This window comes from Drosophila willistoni, assembly GCF_018902025.1.
Source record: "Drosophila willistoni isolate 14030-0811.24 chromosome XR unlocalized genomic scaffold, UCI_dwil_1.1 Seg144, whole genome shotgun sequence".
Classification (NCBI taxonomy): domain Eukaryota; kingdom Metazoa; phylum Arthropoda; class Insecta; order Diptera; family Drosophilidae; genus Drosophila; species Drosophila willistoni.
Window position 1 is genome coordinate 9,394,526 of NW_025814057.1, and position 17,585 is coordinate 9,412,110.

Genomic DNA, 17,585 nt, shown 5'->3' on the forward strand with positions numbered 1-17,585 from the left:
ATATTTTCTATATTCATAATTATTTTTCAAATCGAATAAAATGTTTCTTCCCCCAAGAGCTGCAATTGTCAATAAGTCAATTTTATCAATTGTTCAAACTTCAATCCGTAAGTATGCCGATACGGAGAAATTTATGTGGTAAGTAATATAGGAAGAGTCTCCCTAACGAACCATCTTCATGATCATCAAATGTATCCCAAAATAGGTGTCCAATTACATTCACTAAGCCACCAAAGGCAATTTTCGCAGATGGTAATGAAATACCCTTAATCGGATTGGGAACCTGGAGAGTAAGTACTGTAGTGTATGTAGATCGAAACACTAGTTTGGCCTTTGAACACGCGAAAACCGTTGTGATGCAGTGCGCAACCCTAGGGCTGCCGGATCCGTCTAGACGAGCTTTCCGCGAAGCTTCTCAAAGCTAGCCATCGGCCAGAGAGATAAGCACTTTGGGTATAAAAGGCGCAAACAGCTGTGTGACGGCGTTCAGTAGTTTTCAGTAGAAGATTCATTTGCAATCAAATTATAAAGATTGTAATTGTGTGGTGTAAATAATCCTTTTTCTTGCAAACACACTCGAAAATTCAACAAAAAAAAAATGGCCAGCAAAGTACCAACGGTTAAGCTAAACAGCGGTCACGAAATTCCCATCATCGGTCTGGGTACTTGGGGTGTAAGTACACTATATATACAACTATATACTATATCCATGAAAAGAGATCACAAAAATTAAACAAGTGTTAGGGGAATAGCAAACTATTACTGTACAAATACACATATATGTATATATATATATATATATATATACATATATATATGCATTCTAATCAAGTAGTTTTCCATTGCCCATGACTTCCCGGTTTTTTTCCACATTTTTTTCTCTTTTTCTTGTTTTGCGCGTTTTCAAACAAAATGAAAGACAAAAAAAAAAAGATTGCCACGCTCTCTCTAAATGTTATTTTGCCGGTTCGGTGGGATAGTTAATTTCTTGCCGGTCACTGTGTGGGCGTGTCTCCATTAGATTGGGGCGTTGGACATAACTAGTGATAATTTTAGTTGATAAAATGTGTCATTTTTCTTTATGCACTCTTTGCATTTCCTTCTCACTCACCATTGTTGGCAAAACTATTTACAATTTTAATTGAAAATTCATTTCCAAGTATGGCGATCCCAAGTAGTAGTTGTTGTCTTGTCAAGGTGACCCCTTTGTCCTTATGTCACGTATCATAGTATTTCAAAAGCAAAAAATAAAAAAATTGATTAAAAATACATGCTTATCTAAAGCCATTTTGAGAGTTAAATTCAGAGTTTGTCTTGAAATACACATGGCTAAATTTCAGTCTTATCTCAATCAAGAACTTAAGTGCAAATAACAAAATGTTTGAAGCAAAACGAAATTTAAGTAAAAACTAAAATAAATGCCCTTTAAATGGTTTAAAGTCATTCCCAATCCTTGGCTTAAGCTTAATAGAAGCAAAGCCATTGCCTTTTAGTTGCAAATTTTTCGAAATCAGGAATCATTTTTTAAATTGTTAAATAAATTATATAGTTTTCAATATAAAAAGATGATTAAAATGGACTGAAATATAAACTGTATGAAAAACTAGATTTTTGTTGTACAATTTATGTTGAAAATATGTCAAAACAATTAAATAATTATATTCAATTAGCATTGATTTATGTTCTAACATGATGCAGCGTATTTCTCTATAATTAGAATGTGTTTTAATATTTATACCAAACTCCAAATTGAGATTCCCATTGGGAACAGTCTTCACTAACTAATCTTACTAAGGTTTCTGTACAAAATACATTTCTTATCAATGAGGGCTGGTCCATTTTTTAAGGGCACATACCTTTCATTAGTGTTGAAGTGGAGGAGGTGGGGGAACTATGTAGTTTTAGGTGTGTTTGTGTGTGTATCAGTAATCTGACCTGATAATGCTCTTGCCCACTACTTGTGTTTGTAGTTATAAGTGACGTCAAGTGTGGAGCACATTTCGATTTCTAAATCACGCTCCTCCCAACTGAGAGGTCCCCCCTATGCGAACTCAATGGTGAAATTCTTAGCCTAACGACGTGAAAGATTTTCCAATCTGTATTATCAACTCATGGATAATAGAATATTCTGGCACAAAAGTGTCAAGTACATAGAAGGCCCGTTCTCACTTTAATGCGAACTTGTCTTATTTCTCATTCTGTTACTTTCAGAGCCCTCAAGGTCAAGTCACGGAGGCTGTCAAAGTTGCCATCGACGCTGGTTATAGGCACATCGATTGTGCCCATGTCTACCAGAACGAGCATGAGGTCGGCGATGGCATTGAGGCCAAGATCAAGGAGGGCGTTGTCAAACGGTGGGTAGCTGCAAATCTTCACACATATTTATGAACATTTCTTAATTGTCCTATTTGTATTTGGGTTACAGCGAGGAGCTGTTCATTACCAGCAAGTTGTGGAATACTTTCCATCGCCCCGACTTGGTCCGTGGCGCTTTGGAGACCACATTGAAATCGTTGAAGCTGAAATATCTCGATTTGTATTTGATCCATTGGCCTATGGGCTACAAGGAGGGATCTGACCTCTTCCCCGCCGATAAGGACGGCAAGACTCTGTTCTCGACTGCCGATTATGTGGATACCTGGAAGGAAATGGAGAAACTGGTCGAGGCTGGCCTAGTCAAATCGATTGGTGTCTCCAATTTCAATAAGAAGCAAGTGGAACGTGTTTTGGCCGTGGCCAAAATTCCACCAGCCACCAACCAAGTCGAATGCCATCCATATCTGACACAAAAGAAACTCATCGAATTCTGCAAATCGAAAAATATTACAATTACTGCATACAGCCCTCTGGGTTCACCCAATCGTCCATGGGCCAAGAAGGGTGATCCTGTCATCCTAGAGGAGCCTAAGGTTAGCTCTCAATAGCTCTCTCACATTCACATTTGTAATTATTTTCATGTATGGATTTTTTTAATAGATTAAGGAACTTGCTGCGAAAAAGAATAAGACCGCCGGACAGATTCTTATTCGGTATCAGATCCAGCGTAACAACATTGTCATCCCCAAATCGGTGACTAAAGATCGCATCGAATCAAATTTCCAGGTCTTTGACTTCGAATTGACACCCGAGGAGATTCAAATCATTGAGAGCTTTGAATGCAATGGACGCCTGGTGCCTCTGCTCAAGTAAGTTGAAAACTATAAACAAAAATGTTGTTGAAAATTTAAGAAATTCCAATTGAAATTATAAGCCAATTGGTTTTCAAGTTTCACAAAACTATTGAGTGTATCGGGTTAGGTGTAGAAACTGAAATTCATTCAATAAGAAATGATATTTTTGTTATCCCCTTTTGTATTTAATTATTTAGGGAGGCTGGTTCTCACAAACACTATCCATTTCACGATGAATTCTAAATCAAATAAAATCCATAGCCCAGTGAAGAGAACAAACAAGAAAAGAAGGCAGAATAATAAAAGAAAGAAACAATATATATGTAGTTATTTAACAAATATTTCAAGAACTATTAGCAAAACTAACGAATTGCGTCAACAAGGTAAAAGAACAATTAATGGTATGTTGCTTACCCAAACTGTTGAATTGTGGCTAACGCTGATTTTTATGCTATTCCTCTGACTAACTTATATACCTATGCCTGTAGTCCAAGAGAAGATATGGCACCATCTACAGACAAGAAACACACATACTCCGTATTCCTGATATACCAATTCAATTGTACACTCTCCTCTATTTTGTCTGCCTATGCTTTTGTAGTTTGTTTTTCAGTTTTATTCTAATCAAATTATGATTTTATATCTTCCTTTTTCACTATTTTCCAGTGTCTATGGTCATCCCCATCATCCATTCGAGAATGATGAATTCTAGAATTCAAGCAACGAGAAGGCCACACAATTAAATTTAATCCTTACATAAACATTTAAAATGTATGCTAAACAATATGAATTATAATAAAAAAAAAAAAACAATTTATATACTTGGTATACTTGTTTGAAATATTTTCTGCAGTAGGAATGATATATTTTTTTTTTTTAACTTCAATTGTTGAAACTAAACTGAAAGCAAATATTTTGCACAGTTGTTCTTGGTCTTGACTTTTACGGCTAAGAAGTAAATGTGGTTAGACAATGGATTCCAAATGTTTTTCTTTTCTTTGTTTTGGATTGTGGAACCTCTTAAATACGTCGGGAGGTATAAAAGACGGCCAATTGTTCGTTTCGGCCTTTAGATTTAGTCTATCTGATATTATAAATGGATCATGCGTGCAGTTTATATCGGCTTTTCGGGATTACTCCGTTTCAGCTGCAACGAGCAGCCAAGACATCAACAAACTTTAATTGAAACTTTAATTCTTCTGTACGATGGTGAACTGGAACTGGAACCCGTCCCTTAATAAAGATAGCACAGCAGCAGTTGCAGGACAGAGTTCTTATTCAATGAATTGCCAAATGAATTGTCAAAAATAAGAACATCTGCGAATAGTCAGAGTTTGACTATTTTAATTCATGCTCCAACTTTTACATAGAAAAGTGATTCACATTGGCCCCTAAAACTGATATTTAGATTGATATTTGGATTGCTGTAGCCCTTCGCCCACACCCGCCAGTTTCATAGATAACTTGGAAGGAAAGACGTTATTAAAATGGGCGTTAAGATATTCCATTTGACGTAGGTATTAGTTTAGCCGTTGGCTAAGCGATTTAGTGGAATTGTTTAAACAGTTGTTTTAATGTTTATGAGACAGTCGAAAGTGTGTACACAGTGAAGGTAACAATACAATTTTTAAATCAAATCTGATTATTTGGCATTTTTATTTATTGTTTAAAAAAAGAAATACAATTTATTTCCCTTATTATCGTGTACAAGATGAAATATATCTTGCCACGACCATTTAGGTGGTACAGGGATTTGAGTTGGTGGCTCGGTACTAGTCGAGGAACCTAACCACAAGGTCGGCTCTGTGTTGGATGAGTATGAGGCAGTTGAAACTTCCCAGATCAATATACCAATAAACAGAGCGTAGTGTAAAAATGCCTTCATTTTTGTTGATTTTCCGATTGCTAACTAAATTCGAATAGACCCAATTTCGGGCATTTTATACATTTGCTAAAAATTTTACCTGCCGCTTTGTCAAATATTTGTTCAATTGTCTTTCTTCTAATTAAGAGCAACGAAGAAAAACTAGGCAACAGAAAAATGTTGACACACGCGAATGGATAAAGATTTTTTAATTACATAAGTAGTGAACGAAACCGAATTAAATACGAAACTTTTAGCTAAGTCATGGGCTAGCAGCTATTAAAACTGTAGCGCAGCAACAATATATTTAAAAGTACAAGATGTGCAAAATTTGAAATTTAAATAATTCGTTATTTCAAAAATCGTCAACTATCGACGATAAAGTATCGTTTATCGGCGACAAATCATCGTCTATCGGTATAAAATTAGGTTGTCGAAAATCAGATGGTCAGTTTGGAAATGGACTAAAAAATACCAAAAACAAAAGTGAAAGAAGAACGTGCACACAACAAAAAAATCGACCAGATCACAGCCAACTTTTTAAACAACAAAATCAAATAATTAAAAAGCAAACATTGGGCACCTGACAATGACATGGCGTGCAATTGATTGAAGAAAATCTTTTAATTTGATAAACAATTGAGAAGTAACAATAAAAATCAGTTTGCAAAAGAAGACTGGAATTGTAAGCAATCCACATATACGCATGCATACACACACATAAATGTACACACACACACACACCCACACTTGGACATACAGACAAAGCAAAAGCGAATGAAAATCTTGTCTCGTCTCCGATTTTTCCATTCAATTTAAAATTGGAGAAATTAAAAATTGTGGTTTTCATGTAAATTTTGCTTTCCATTTCCAGAACAATAAAATACGAATATTGAAAAAATAAGTGCAAGTGCGTGTGGTGGGTAAGGTTGAGCTCCAATTCAATCGTGACGCCCATCGACGACGCAGGGACACAAAGAACGCATACACAACGCAAAAACAGAGTCATCAACGACGACGACGAAGAAGAAGAGGAAGCATTTGCAGACGTTTTAACGAAGACAAACCTGGAGACAGGAGGCGGATCTCTGTGTTAGTAGTTAGTCAGTCATCTTATTAGCCATGACCATCAAGCCAGTGAGTGCACCCAGTGCCAAACGTGTCTCCGTCAGTGGCAATGTTGTGGATGCTGAAAATAAAGAGCCTCAGGTGGTAGTTGTTGGTGGTGAGCAATCGGTTGTCAATCAGACACATCGCAATGTCGTCATCGATGGCCACAGCCAGGTGGGTGTCCCTTACATGTGCATGTGGTGCATACATACATTTGGTGAACGTATTTTCTCCACAGAGTCCACAACGTCGCAATGTGGAGGTATATGACGAACTGGCACGCACACACCGTTGCAGTCCACACAAGAGGTAAGAAAAGTTGGGGCTCGTGTTTTTTTTTTTTTTTGCCATGAACATAAAAGAAACGCATACTTGATGACTATTTTGTTATCATTTTTTTTTTCCTTGTTTTTTTCTTCTTTTCTTGAAGCTCCCGCTCAAAGCGTCGTGATCATCATGATGAGCGCATTCATCATCACAAGCGTGATCGTTTGGAACGTGAGAAATTGACACATTCAACTGCTGGTGTCGTTAGTGTGGGTAGCAAGAGTCCTCTTGCTACAGTGACGGCTGCTGCCGTTCCAGCTGTGGTCAATACCAACGGTAGCCCTGCGGCAGTGGGACGCACATCACCGGAGCATTCGATTGGAGCTAATACCAGCAGCAAGACCCAAACCAAGACTCAATTAACACCAACAGCAGCTGTAGCCAATCTACTTAATGCGGTGGAGGAGACGTTTTCCGGTTACAACAGCGGCGATGAGCATCTACAACCAAAGGATCGCAAGATAACAGCAGAGGAGTGGCAGCGACGTGACAATGAGTTTGCCAAGTTCATGGAACAACGAGGATATGAACTAAAGCCCGTCGAAGAGGACGGAGCTTGTCTCTTTCGCTCTATTTCGTTGCAGATCTACGGGGATGAGGAAATGCACGATGTTATACGCCAGCACACCATGGACTATATTGTAAGTTGTAACTCTGTGGAAAAGTGAAACACAAACACATTTCTAATTACCTTTTTACAGCATGAAAATCGTGAATATTTCGGACAGTTTGTCACCGAGGACATCAACAATTATATTCAGCGCAAACGTGCCCGGGATGCCCATGGCAATCATATTGAAATTCAAGCCATATCTGAAATCTATAGTCGCACTGTTGAGGTCTATTGCTATCAGGCGAGTGAGTATTTAATTGATAAGTTATTGATAATTGATCAGATGGTTTGAAATATTTTTGTGTTCTACTTAAAGATCCGATTAATATCTTCAACTCGGAACAGTCACAGCCGGGCTATCCACCGTTGCGTCTATCGTATCAGCGTGGCTCTCATTACAATGCAATTTTGGATCCATATAATGCCACAGTGGGTGTGGGTCTGGGCTTGGCTGGTTACAAGCCCGCCTTGCAGACCAAGGAGGCAGTCCATCTCAGTGAGCAGTTGGAGATCGAGCAGACAATGTTTGAGGACAAGCTAAAGACCACCGATTGGGAAGCCACCAATGAGGCCATCGAGGAGCAAATAGCACGCGAATCCTATTTGCAATGGTGTCGTGATAATATGCAGCGCACTCGTAGCAGTAATCCAGCCGCCGGTTCGGCTACATCAACATCAACAGTGACATCAGCTGAGGCGTTAACCGATTCATCGGATGCTTCACCATCCAAATACTCGGGTGACTCGGGCAGTTCACCGACTGCTTCTAGCTCCAAGGGAACCGATTCAACAGTATCCACAGCATTTGGGCTCTCCCCCAAGACGCTGAATCAGTTTGGCCACAAGCTGGCGCCCCCACCAGAGGCAATTGAATTAGGTAGCGTTGGCGGTGGTGGTTCTGGAGCTAATGCTAATGGAAGCAGCAGCGGCAGCAGTCCCGGTGGTGCTGGCGGCGGCTATGACAGCGATGCAACAGACATGAGCAGCACCAGTTCACTTGGCCATGGACCTGGCAGTGCCTCGCCAAATACAGCAACTACGAATCAGCGTTCGAGCAAATCGCGGCGTTCGAATGGGTCACTGCGCAAGAAACGACGGCATGAGGCCCGCGACACTACAATGGCCGGACAAAGGTTAGCTCACAAAACAAATAAATGTATATCAATGATGTATTTAAAGGATTCTTCTATTGCAGCCAAGATGTAATCGAAACACCTGTGCGCAAGAGTCCCAAATGCGATGCTGTGCCACCTGATGCTAGGGCCCAGACACCAGAAGCCGATCAGCAGCCCTGTACATCGAAGCAATCATCCAATTCGCCACCGAAACGAAACGATGTTCCAGCTTCTAGTTTTTACCAGGAACTGCTTGAAGCCTCCTATGCCAATGATGGTAACTCGAATGAGTTGTGTTTAATCTAAATGTCGAACTTATTGTTTTTGGTTTGTTTTCTTGCAGGCGTCAATGAGAGTGAGATGCTCCAACGGGCCATACAAATGTCCACACGGGACTATATGGAGGATCAGAAGCGAAAGTATTTCACCGGACCATAAACGAAATGGCCAAATGGAATCAGTAGAGAGAGAGACACAGATAAAACGAATAAGAAACCCAAAAGTGGAAGTCGGGGAGGGGGAGAAACAAAAGAATGGAGGGGAAAAACACAAAATTTCTGTTGCTCCGCATTGATCTTTGTACAGTGATTCATATTTCTTTTCTTCTTTTAAAAGCAAAGATGAAAACAAAAACAAACCAGAAAAAAACGCAAGAAAACTTACCAAAAAAACAAAACAAAAAAAAAAGAAACACAAAAAAAGGAATCATAAAACGCAGAAACTACATATGTATGATCTAACATGAATTTATATAATATTCAATACACACACACACACATACACAAACACTTACCTACTTATATGTATATGTAAATAGGCACACGTATATATATATATATTCATAGACATATATATATATATATAAATTTATATATACATAAATGTAGTTGCATTCAAGCCAAGATTGTATATTCGTTGCCCCAAATATTCTACATGTAAATCCGCAATTGTTCTATTTGCGAACTTAAAACAACAATTAAAAACTAAGGAAAGGGAAACGATGAAAAAAGAAAGAAAACGAGCTAAGTGAAATTTTTTTGTTGAGATAAGCTTCAAACCAAAATCCAGTCCGATCTTCTGCTATGTTATATTTATATATATATATAAACAAAATACATATAGCCTAACTTCCTTCCTTTAAATAAAATAAATAGTTACTTTGTAATACATTTAAGGATTAGCTTAAAAACCGCGTACACATGCGCAAATCAAACAAAGAAACATCTACACATACACACAAACACATACACACACACACACACACATAAATGGTGCATAAAATTAAAAACATAATTTATGAGTACTCTTAATAATAAAAATAAAAGATAACCACAGATATATAAATGTATCTATCTTAATGTATAAATATCCATGTGTCTGTCGATTAACTTTATTTTAGAATGTGCTCCCTAATTAATCGATGATTTTAAATTTGACAACTATATATTTTTCTATTTAGAAAGGAACCCAATGGATTTTCTGTCAGCAAGAAATTGTCAAGCCCCTTGTGTTTGTACGTCTGTTCACTTCAGTTGAACTAATACTTCGACCTGTTAAGATCTCTAGCTCTCTCCTCCAAAAATAAAAATATTTACTAGTATTTTTCTCTGTTTTCTGTAAGCATTAAAAAAGTAAAAAGGATAACAAGTCTAAAAAAAAGTTTGTAAAAGTTTTCGTGTGCGGAAAGTCATCGTGAAACCAAAAACCGGTAAAAAGTCTAAAAGGATAACAAGTCTAGAAAAAGTTTGTAAAAGTTTTCGAGTGCGGAAAGTCATCGTGAAACCAAAAACCGTGTGTGAGAATCAAATAGTCTAACGCGTTGCTTCTTTTTTTAGTTTTCGTAATATCCTGGAACTCAAGAACTGTGTGTAAGAATCAAAAAGGCTAAAACGGTGATTCAAGAATTGTATAAGGAAAAACTTACCTCTCGGTGCTCGGAAAGGACTGAACTTCCCGCTGCTTTCTGTACTCTGAAGATCGCCGCACTTAGTCAAAGGCGTTTTGTTTAAGGACCACAAAGGCTGAGTGTGTGTGGCATCGTTCTTAACACCACAAAAGGGACATAATGACTATTAAGCAAGAGGATACCGGTCGCGAGGCTAACCCTAACGAGGAGGTTGCTCCATCTCAGATAATGGCACAATGCCCTGCTAATGACAACGTCGAACAGGTGAGTCGGTGTCCACAAGGTAGGTATGCGAAACTTGTCTTTTATTCGCAGATTGGACAAAACGATCTTGCTTCAGCGGATCCTGTTCCCTTGGTGGATGCTGTTTTGTTTGTGAATGATCCATCAACTGCAGTAATACCGCCATCTCAGATAATGGCACAATGCCCTGCTGATAACAACGTCGAACAGACTTTTACAAATTCCTTTCATTCGCAGATTGGACAAAACGATCTTGTTTCGGCGGATCCTGTTCCCTTGATGGATGCTGTTTTGATTGTGAATGATCCATCAACTGCAGGAATACCGCCAAAGGTATGGATCAACGAGAACCCGGAAGAGCTCCTTGAACAAAATGAGCTTGTTTCGCCTGATGTAGCTGAGGTAGTCACAGACTCCGTTCCAGAAGTGAAAGCGGCTCTGAGTGTGGAGAAGCCATCGGCCACAGCCATAGCACCTATGGATCCACAAGAGATCGCTCGAATGATAATTGCAATGTTGGATCCCAAGCCGGATACCGTTTCGATTGCATCCGTTCCAGTAGAGGAAGGGGCTCTGATCGGGGATAAGCCATCGGACATAGACTTGGCAACTTTGCAACCCTCAGAGATCGCTCCAATGATAGATGCATTTTGTGAACATAATCGTTCCGCAGTAGAAGATATCGTTTCGATTGAATCCGATGAGGCATCCGAGGATAAACATTCCGGCTACAACAGCAGTGATGAGCATTGTCAGTCGACAAATGGCGAGATCTCGTCTAATGAATGGGACCGACGTGCTGATGAATTTGATGAGATGATGGCCCAACATGGACTTAAAGTATTAAAAATGTGCTCAGATGGAGCTTGTCTCTTCAGGGCGGTCTCCGTACAAATTTACGGAGACGAGAACTTACACTATAAAGTCCGAAAGCGAACCATGGATTACATACAACAAAATCGTCATAAATTTCAACACTTCATTACAGAAAATTTTTATGAATACGTAGAGCGTAAACGTGCCGCTGGTACCCATGGCAATCACGTCGAAATCCAAGCCATACATGAAATCTATAACCGCACTATTGAGATCTATTCCTATTCAGCAAGTGAGTAAATGTTTCTTTTAAAACTGATTCATTGTACTCCTTAATTACCCATTTCCATATCCACTAGCTCCGATGTATGTGTGGAAAGCAGAGGAACCCCGTCCGGATGTTCCACCGGTGCGCCTGTCGTATGAGTGTAACTGCCATTACAATGCAATTGTGCCTCGGAATAATGACTCAATGGATTTCAATATGGATGTGACTGTGAGTGTGCCTGTGGATGGTACGGATACGTCTAAAGAACAGTGTGAAAATGTGACCATTGATGTAAGCACAGAATTGACTAGCGATCCTCACGGTGTGGAAGCTCGACAGGAGAAAGCAAATGATCTTGGCATCACGTTGGCTGTCGAGCCAAATTCAATTGATCATTGCAAGGAGCTGACAAACCAGCCCGCTGACTGCGAGCAACAAGAGGAGCAAGCCAAGAGTAAGAAAAGTGTGAAAACTGTGCCAAAATCCAGCAAAGGTAAACGCGGACGACCACGTCGCACAGTAAGTTTAAACATAGACCCCCGGAAGAGACAAGCTCCTCAGGATGACACTTGTCCTCCAACAAAGCGTTGTAAATATAGTGACCAATCATGCCAAACAATCAAGAGTTCCTTTAATCGTAAGCAAGGGCAAGAGGATAATAATTTTAATGGAAACTAATTTTTTTTGTTCATCCTTGCAGGCAAAAATAATAAATATAAACGACGGAGATTATATCAAAACTTGCTTAAGTCATTGTGTTCTATTGATGGATTGGAGCGTAATATACGAATGTGTATACAGGACTATCTGGATCAACATGAAGATGAAGATCAGGATCAGGATCCGGAGCCTGAGAATTCCCAAGATTTATAAACGCAAAAATCCTACATAAACAGTGGAATAGAGGGAGAGAGAAGAGAGTCAAAGAGAGAGAGAGAGATATACAATGGTCTTGTGTATTAGTTCAACTTTAAATGTTGAGCATATATATATACTTATACTAAGTATATGTATGTCTATATATTTTTTTAACAACAAAAAGTCATATATACATAGGACACATTCCAAATAACTTGGACTACTGGATCCGCCATGTTATTGTTGGCTTTGTCAACCGTTTGAGTTAATAGTTAAATATTATTGGCCGCATTTCGTTACTTACCTCAAGCATCTCTGATTGAGTTTTAAGTAATAGAAACAAAATCGTTATTGTTAAATTGTTATCTCACGCTAAATCGTTTTGTCAAAAAAAAAATTGTTAAATGTCCGTTCGTTCCACCAACAAACACGAAATAAAACATAAAAACAACTTGCCTTCCATGTGATATCCTTTGTTCTGTAGTTTCCACTTTTTTGCCTGTGAAATAATAAAATATTTGATTTAAATTCAATTGACTTGCATATTTACAAAATTGTTTTAATCATTATGGTGAAAAGTTAATTAAATTATCGTACACACACATTAGACCTAAATTATACGTACTTAAAACTAAATTGTAATCTCTTATGCATATGCATATATATATATATATATATATATATATATATGTGTGTGTGTTTGTCTGTTTGTTGATGTTTATACATAAATTGAATTATGCAAAATTTTTATTTTGTACAAAAATACATTTTCACTAAAAATATGTATCGTATTGTGTCTCATACAAAAATTATTATTATTTATTGCACATTTGTTTTATGGTCTCTTAGAAAAATAGTAATTTATGGAAAGCAGCGCAGACAGATCTGAGATCCGAATGTGCTACTATATGCTATATATGTATATTGTTGATTTTTGTGTGTCGTATTAAGCATAAACATTAACATATCAGATTCGAAATATTCGATTAACTAAATTTTCAAGATAATAATAAATAATTAAATAATAATAATACCTACATTACGGAACGATCTCAGTTTATTGCCTTAAATCATCAGAGTTTGTGTTTCTGTTTTGTTTTACGGTTACGTTTACGGTTACGTTTACGGTTAAGGTTTCGGTTTCGGTTGTTGTCCGTCTTTTAGTTTACAATTGTACAAATTTGATTTGATTATTAGTTTTGCTATTGTTTTGGCGGCTCAATGGGCCAGTTTCATTTGAAGAATACATTTTGGTCTTTGATTTCAGCATAGACGAATAAAGGGCCCCTTAAAGTATGCAATAGCAATGCAATTTACAACAATGTTTTTGTTCCAAGGATTCTTTTTTATCCACTAGACCTTCCAATATCTCTTCATATGTATGAAAAAAAATGGAATTCTTTGACTGCTTATTGCATACTTTGGGGGGCAAATCCGCCACTGGATTTCAGTACGTACCCGAAACGGGGGGAGCCCATTGTATCTAGTCCACTGTGTGTCTTGTGATTTGTGTTATGTGCTATAGATATAGTCTATATCTTTGTATATATCCGATTTGTGTGAGTCAATTAAAATTGTGTATGCCGAGAGAGGTTTGAATTCATTTTCTTTGGTTTTTTTTTTTGGTTTTGTAAATTTCGTTTAACTGACTTTACAAAAATCATTTGGCTAATTAAGCATTTGCTGTTGTTGCTGTGGCCCCGGGCCTGAAGTCTGTTGTTGTTGTTGTTGCTGCTGCTGTTGTTGCTGCTGTTGCTGCTGCTGCTGGGCAATAACGATGTGATGTTGCTGCTGTTGTTGTTGCTGCTGCTGCTGTTGTTGCTGCTGTTGCAATTGCTGCTGCTGGCTGGCCAACTGATTGGCATGTTGCAGGGCAGCTGTTGTTGCCTCCGTGACGACAGGTTGCAACATACTCGTGCCATTCTCACGCCTCACATGGCTATTTAGCTCGGCTTTGACACGGCGGGCAATGTGGGAGCGCGTGTGTTTACGCAAATGATCCTTGCGATAGAAACCCTTGCCACATTCCTGACACTGATGCCGCTTCTCGCCCGAATGGATGACAAAATGCAAGCTGAGCTGCTCTTTCCGTTTAAAGGCCTTGAGGCATACCGTGCAGATGTACGGCCGTTCCGGATTATGCGACTGTTTGTGGCGTGTGAGATGATCTTTGCGTTTGAGAGACGCTTGGCATATATCGCACACGTAACGCTTCTCCAGATTATGGCCCACCAGATGGACTTCGAGCAATTCGGGCTCCGGATAGGCCACATGGCATTCGGGGCACATGTAGAGGGGACTGCCATCGAGGGCCGTACTTAAACGTATCTCTCCGGGACGCAATTTGGGTTTACGGTCTTTGTTGCGCTTTTTACGCTTCTTCTTTTTGGTGACGGTCGCCGTGGTCGACCCACTGGCGGCAACTGTTGCAGCACTCGTTACTGCCGTCGCTCCAGCTGCTGTCTGTTGCGCTTGCTGTTGCTGCTGTTGTTGCTGCTGCTGTTGCTGCTGCTGCTGCTGTTGCTGCTGTTGCTGTTGCTGTTGCACTTGCAATGTGGCCTGTTGCTGTTGCTGCAGCGGCAATTGCTCCTGCTGAGGTATGCTAATGGTTGTGGTGCCAATGGTATTAATCCCAATGGCTGGTCCCGTTTGCACTTGTAGTACCTAAAAGTCAGAAATGGTCAAAGTCATTTATCCTGTTTGTTTCTATTACTTTGTCTCTCTTACCACATTCTGTTGGTTCTCCTTCTTAATCGTTTCGGCCGAATACTTGAGAAAATGATGCAGTGACAGGGGCAATGTGTTGGCTGGAAGATGTGAGAGGTAGTCCGCGACTGTGGTGCCCGGCGTGAGTGTCTGCCAGGAGGTATTTTGTAGCACTTTACATACAAAACAAAAAGAAAGCATTTAGTTTGTGATTCATTTGAGGGGGAAGCAGGGGAATCGATTGACATTTCTACCTTGTTGTTGGAGTATGGCATTGCAGAGATCCTGTGTCAGTTCTTGGGGTGCTGCAACCTGTTGTTGCTGTTGCTGTTGCATTTGCTGCTGCTGCTGTTGTTGTTGCTGCTGGCCTGAGGTGCTCGCTTGTAGGGCATCGGCTGTGCTTGTCGCCGTTGCTGTTGGAGCATAGGCAACTGTGGCATATTGTGGTTGCTGTTGTTGCTGCTGCTGTGACGATGCAACCAAATGTCCATTGTTATATTTATCGCCTTGCATTGCCTCTTCTTGGCCGCTTCGAAATTTATTATTACTATTGCCGGCAGCTCCACTTTGTCCAGCTGACATGGAAGGCTGACTGAAATGCGTCATGCCTACGGCTGTGGTTGTTACCTGTTGTTGTTGTTGCTGCTGCTGCTGCTGCTGTTGTTGTTGTTGATAGCGATTATTGCCGCCGCCTCCACCGCCGGCATCTTGCTGTTGTTGTTGTTGCTGCTGCGGGTTGTTGGTTGCCGTCACTGTGACATCGGCAACGGCAGCCGTTACCGTTGAGACAAGCGGCGCTGAGCTTGTGGTAAACTGCGGCAGACCGGATATGTTGCCAGGGAAGGTGTTGCCAAAAGGTGTGAAATTCATTGTGCGTTCGTTGCCAAGATCGTTGATAGTTTAAGAGCTGGGGCCGGGAGGGTGAATTGTGTTGTGCGTTGGCAACTGTAAACATTATAGAATTAGCATTGCAATCATATTTAATGCAAGGGCAGAGAATACCCTTTCACAAAATTATGCTATAGACAGGCAATCAAATTTTCTTTTACGAACTTAGGGGATGTGAAATGATCCACGATGCAGATTATGTATAATTCTTTACCAAAAGTTCTACAGGTCTCAAATTTAGCATATTTTTGACTTAGTCTCACAGAAACTTTAAACATTTCGCTTGCCCAGAAAAGTATGCTACAAGAATTTGAAGTTGTTTCATTTCGTTTTGTGTGTTTTAGAGAAATGAAAGCTTAGGCCAATGTTTAGAATGAAAAGTGAAAACATTGTCTAAAATTGTTGTTCTCGTCTTGTTCCTGTTATTGTTGTTAGCACTTACACACACACAAATACCTAACCTAACCACCCACACGTGGACACGTGTAAAAGGCAAATAAAAAAACAACAAAAAAATTCCTTATGATGGGTATTCAACTAAAAAAAAAAGAGCGCCAAAAGCTGCGCGTAATTTTTGAACAAACGAGAGAGAGAGAGAGCGAGCGAGACATTGAAAAAGTGAGAAATAGAAAGAGCAAGACGAAGAAATATACATAAATAGAGAGATAGAGAAAGAGAGAGAGAGAGAGAGAGAGAGAGCAATGACGGCGGCAGCAAATTCCTAGTCGAGATTAGTGCCCACAAAACGTTTTTTCTCCCAATTTTTCGTACACATTTTACGTAAAGTTTTAGACAATTCATACTTTAATATATATAGAAATATATATACCCGTCTATAGATGTATATATCAAGTGTGTTTCATCGGACATTTATTTTAGAGGCTTAGCTAATTATTGATTTTCACTCTGAAACTTGTGGGTAAGTTTTTTTGTATATTTTTTTCCTTTCTTTCTTTACGTTTCATGTTTTTTGTGTTTTTCCTTTTTCCTTTGATTGTCTTTGTGTGCGTGTGTGTGTGTGTGTTTCTTTTTTTTGTCGGTCTCCGAAAAGACAAATGACTTTCACTAGGCAACCGTTGCGGCAATTGCAGCTGCAAGTGCAACTTGTCCATGACGCGCGCGAACCCGTGACACAGAATACAAAATCGGAAGGCGTCCCCAAAAAAAAAAAATAAAATACCAGCCCAACCACAAGCCAACACACAAAAGGAAAATCCCCGCCGACATCAACCGCCATGCCGATAGGTGCAGCAGCAGTAGCAGCAGCAGCAGCTGAATTTTCCTTTATTTTTTTCTTCCTTTCTTCTGCCCGGCCTGCCCCATTCTCTCTCCATGAGTCACGCAAAAAGGAAGAAAAAAAAATGTATGGTGACGGGCGCGCAAAGTAATGGCCGTTGGGATGGGGTTGGGCAGGTGGCTGGAGATGGAGATGGAGGTGGTGGTGGGCCGTGGTTCTTCTTCTTCTTACCAACTTTCAATGTCTGGTGCAGCAGTCCATGCATATGCACTGCATGCATTTGGCACCCACTGTCTGGGACGGTTGCCGCCTCAGATGCGGCATCCAAGCAACACACACTGGTAACAACACGAGGGCCAAGCCAACCTAGCGGCGTGTGGCGTAAGTTTGCTACTGACCCGCCATGGCATTGATTCACTCCAACTTCAGCTCCTCTCCTCGGGTGCTCTCTATATGTGTGTGTG

The 17,585-nt window shown here is 39.8% G+C and overlaps 4 protein-coding genes across 10 annotated transcripts; 3 read left to right on the forward strand and 1 right to left on the reverse strand.

The window, feature by feature from the left end:
• Window positions 1-118: 118 nt before the first annotated feature.
• LOC6639186 (aldo-keto reductase family 1 member B1) lies at window positions 119-3,991 on the forward strand. Of its 5 annotated transcripts, none has more exons than XR_006954703.1 (7): window positions 119-138; window positions 206-290; window positions 2,212-2,354; window positions 2,426-2,909; window positions 2,977-3,185; window positions 3,368-3,571; window positions 3,837-3,991. XR_006954703.1 is itself a non-coding variant. In XM_047012032.1 (6 exons), exons 1-6 carry the CDS (start codon window positions 134-136, stop codon window positions 3,880-3,882), a joined length of 972 nt encoding a protein of 323 aa, XP_046867988.1. In that variant the 5' UTR covers window positions 119-133; the 3' UTR covers window positions 3,883-3,991. The 5 variants fall into 5 exon arrangements, 2 of the variants coding, with proteins under 2 accessions (XP_046867988.1, XP_015034555.1); XR_006954702.1 differs by having other exon boundaries at window positions 3,368-3,553; XM_047012032.1 differs by lacking the exon at window positions 3,368-3,571.
• Window positions 3,992-5,526: 1,535 nt separating this feature from the next.
• On the forward strand, window positions 5,527-8,836 carry LOC6638977. Its single transcript, XM_002061731.4, has 8 exons — window positions 5,527-5,719; window positions 5,909-6,318; window positions 6,383-6,453; window positions 6,575-7,112; window positions 7,173-7,329; window positions 7,401-8,217; window positions 8,280-8,476; window positions 8,543-8,836. Exons 2-8 carry the CDS (start codon window positions 6,157-6,159, stop codon window positions 8,635-8,637), a joined length of 2,037 nt encoding a protein of 678 aa, XP_002061767.1. The 5' UTR covers window positions 5,527-5,719; window positions 5,909-6,156; the 3' UTR covers window positions 8,638-8,836.
• A 991-nt stretch (window positions 8,837-9,827) lies between these two features.
• Window positions 9,828-12,835, forward strand: LOC111519749. Of its 3 annotated transcripts, none has more exons than XM_047012179.1 (4): window positions 9,828-10,369; window positions 10,586-11,456; window positions 11,524-12,069; window positions 12,133-12,835. In XM_047012179.1, the coding sequence occupies exons 1-4, from the start codon at window positions 10,265-10,267 to the stop codon at window positions 12,303-12,305; spliced, it is 1,695 nt and encodes a 564-aa protein (XP_046868135.1). In that variant the 5' UTR covers window positions 9,828-10,264; the 3' UTR covers window positions 12,306-12,835. The 3 variants fall into 3 exon arrangements, with proteins under 3 accessions (XP_046868135.1, XP_046868134.1, XP_046868133.1); XM_047012178.1 differs by having other exon boundaries at window positions 9,828-9,942; window positions 10,035-11,456; XM_047012177.1 differs by having other exon boundaries at window positions 9,828-11,456.
• A 1,168-nt stretch (window positions 12,836-14,003) lies between these two features.
• LOC6638975 (transcription factor SPT20 homolog) lies at window positions 14,004-17,481 on the reverse strand (the record flags this gene model as incomplete). The annotated part of the gene is made up of 5 exons (XM_023181564.2): window positions 17,353-17,481; window positions 15,251-15,941; window positions 15,018-15,169; window positions 14,838-14,954; window positions 14,004-14,765 (listed from the first exon to the last, which is right to left on the reverse strand). Coding segments are annotated over exons 2-5 (1,647 nt in total), but the record flags the coding sequence as incomplete, so codon positions are not given.
• Window positions 17,482-17,585: the final 104 nt, after the last annotated feature.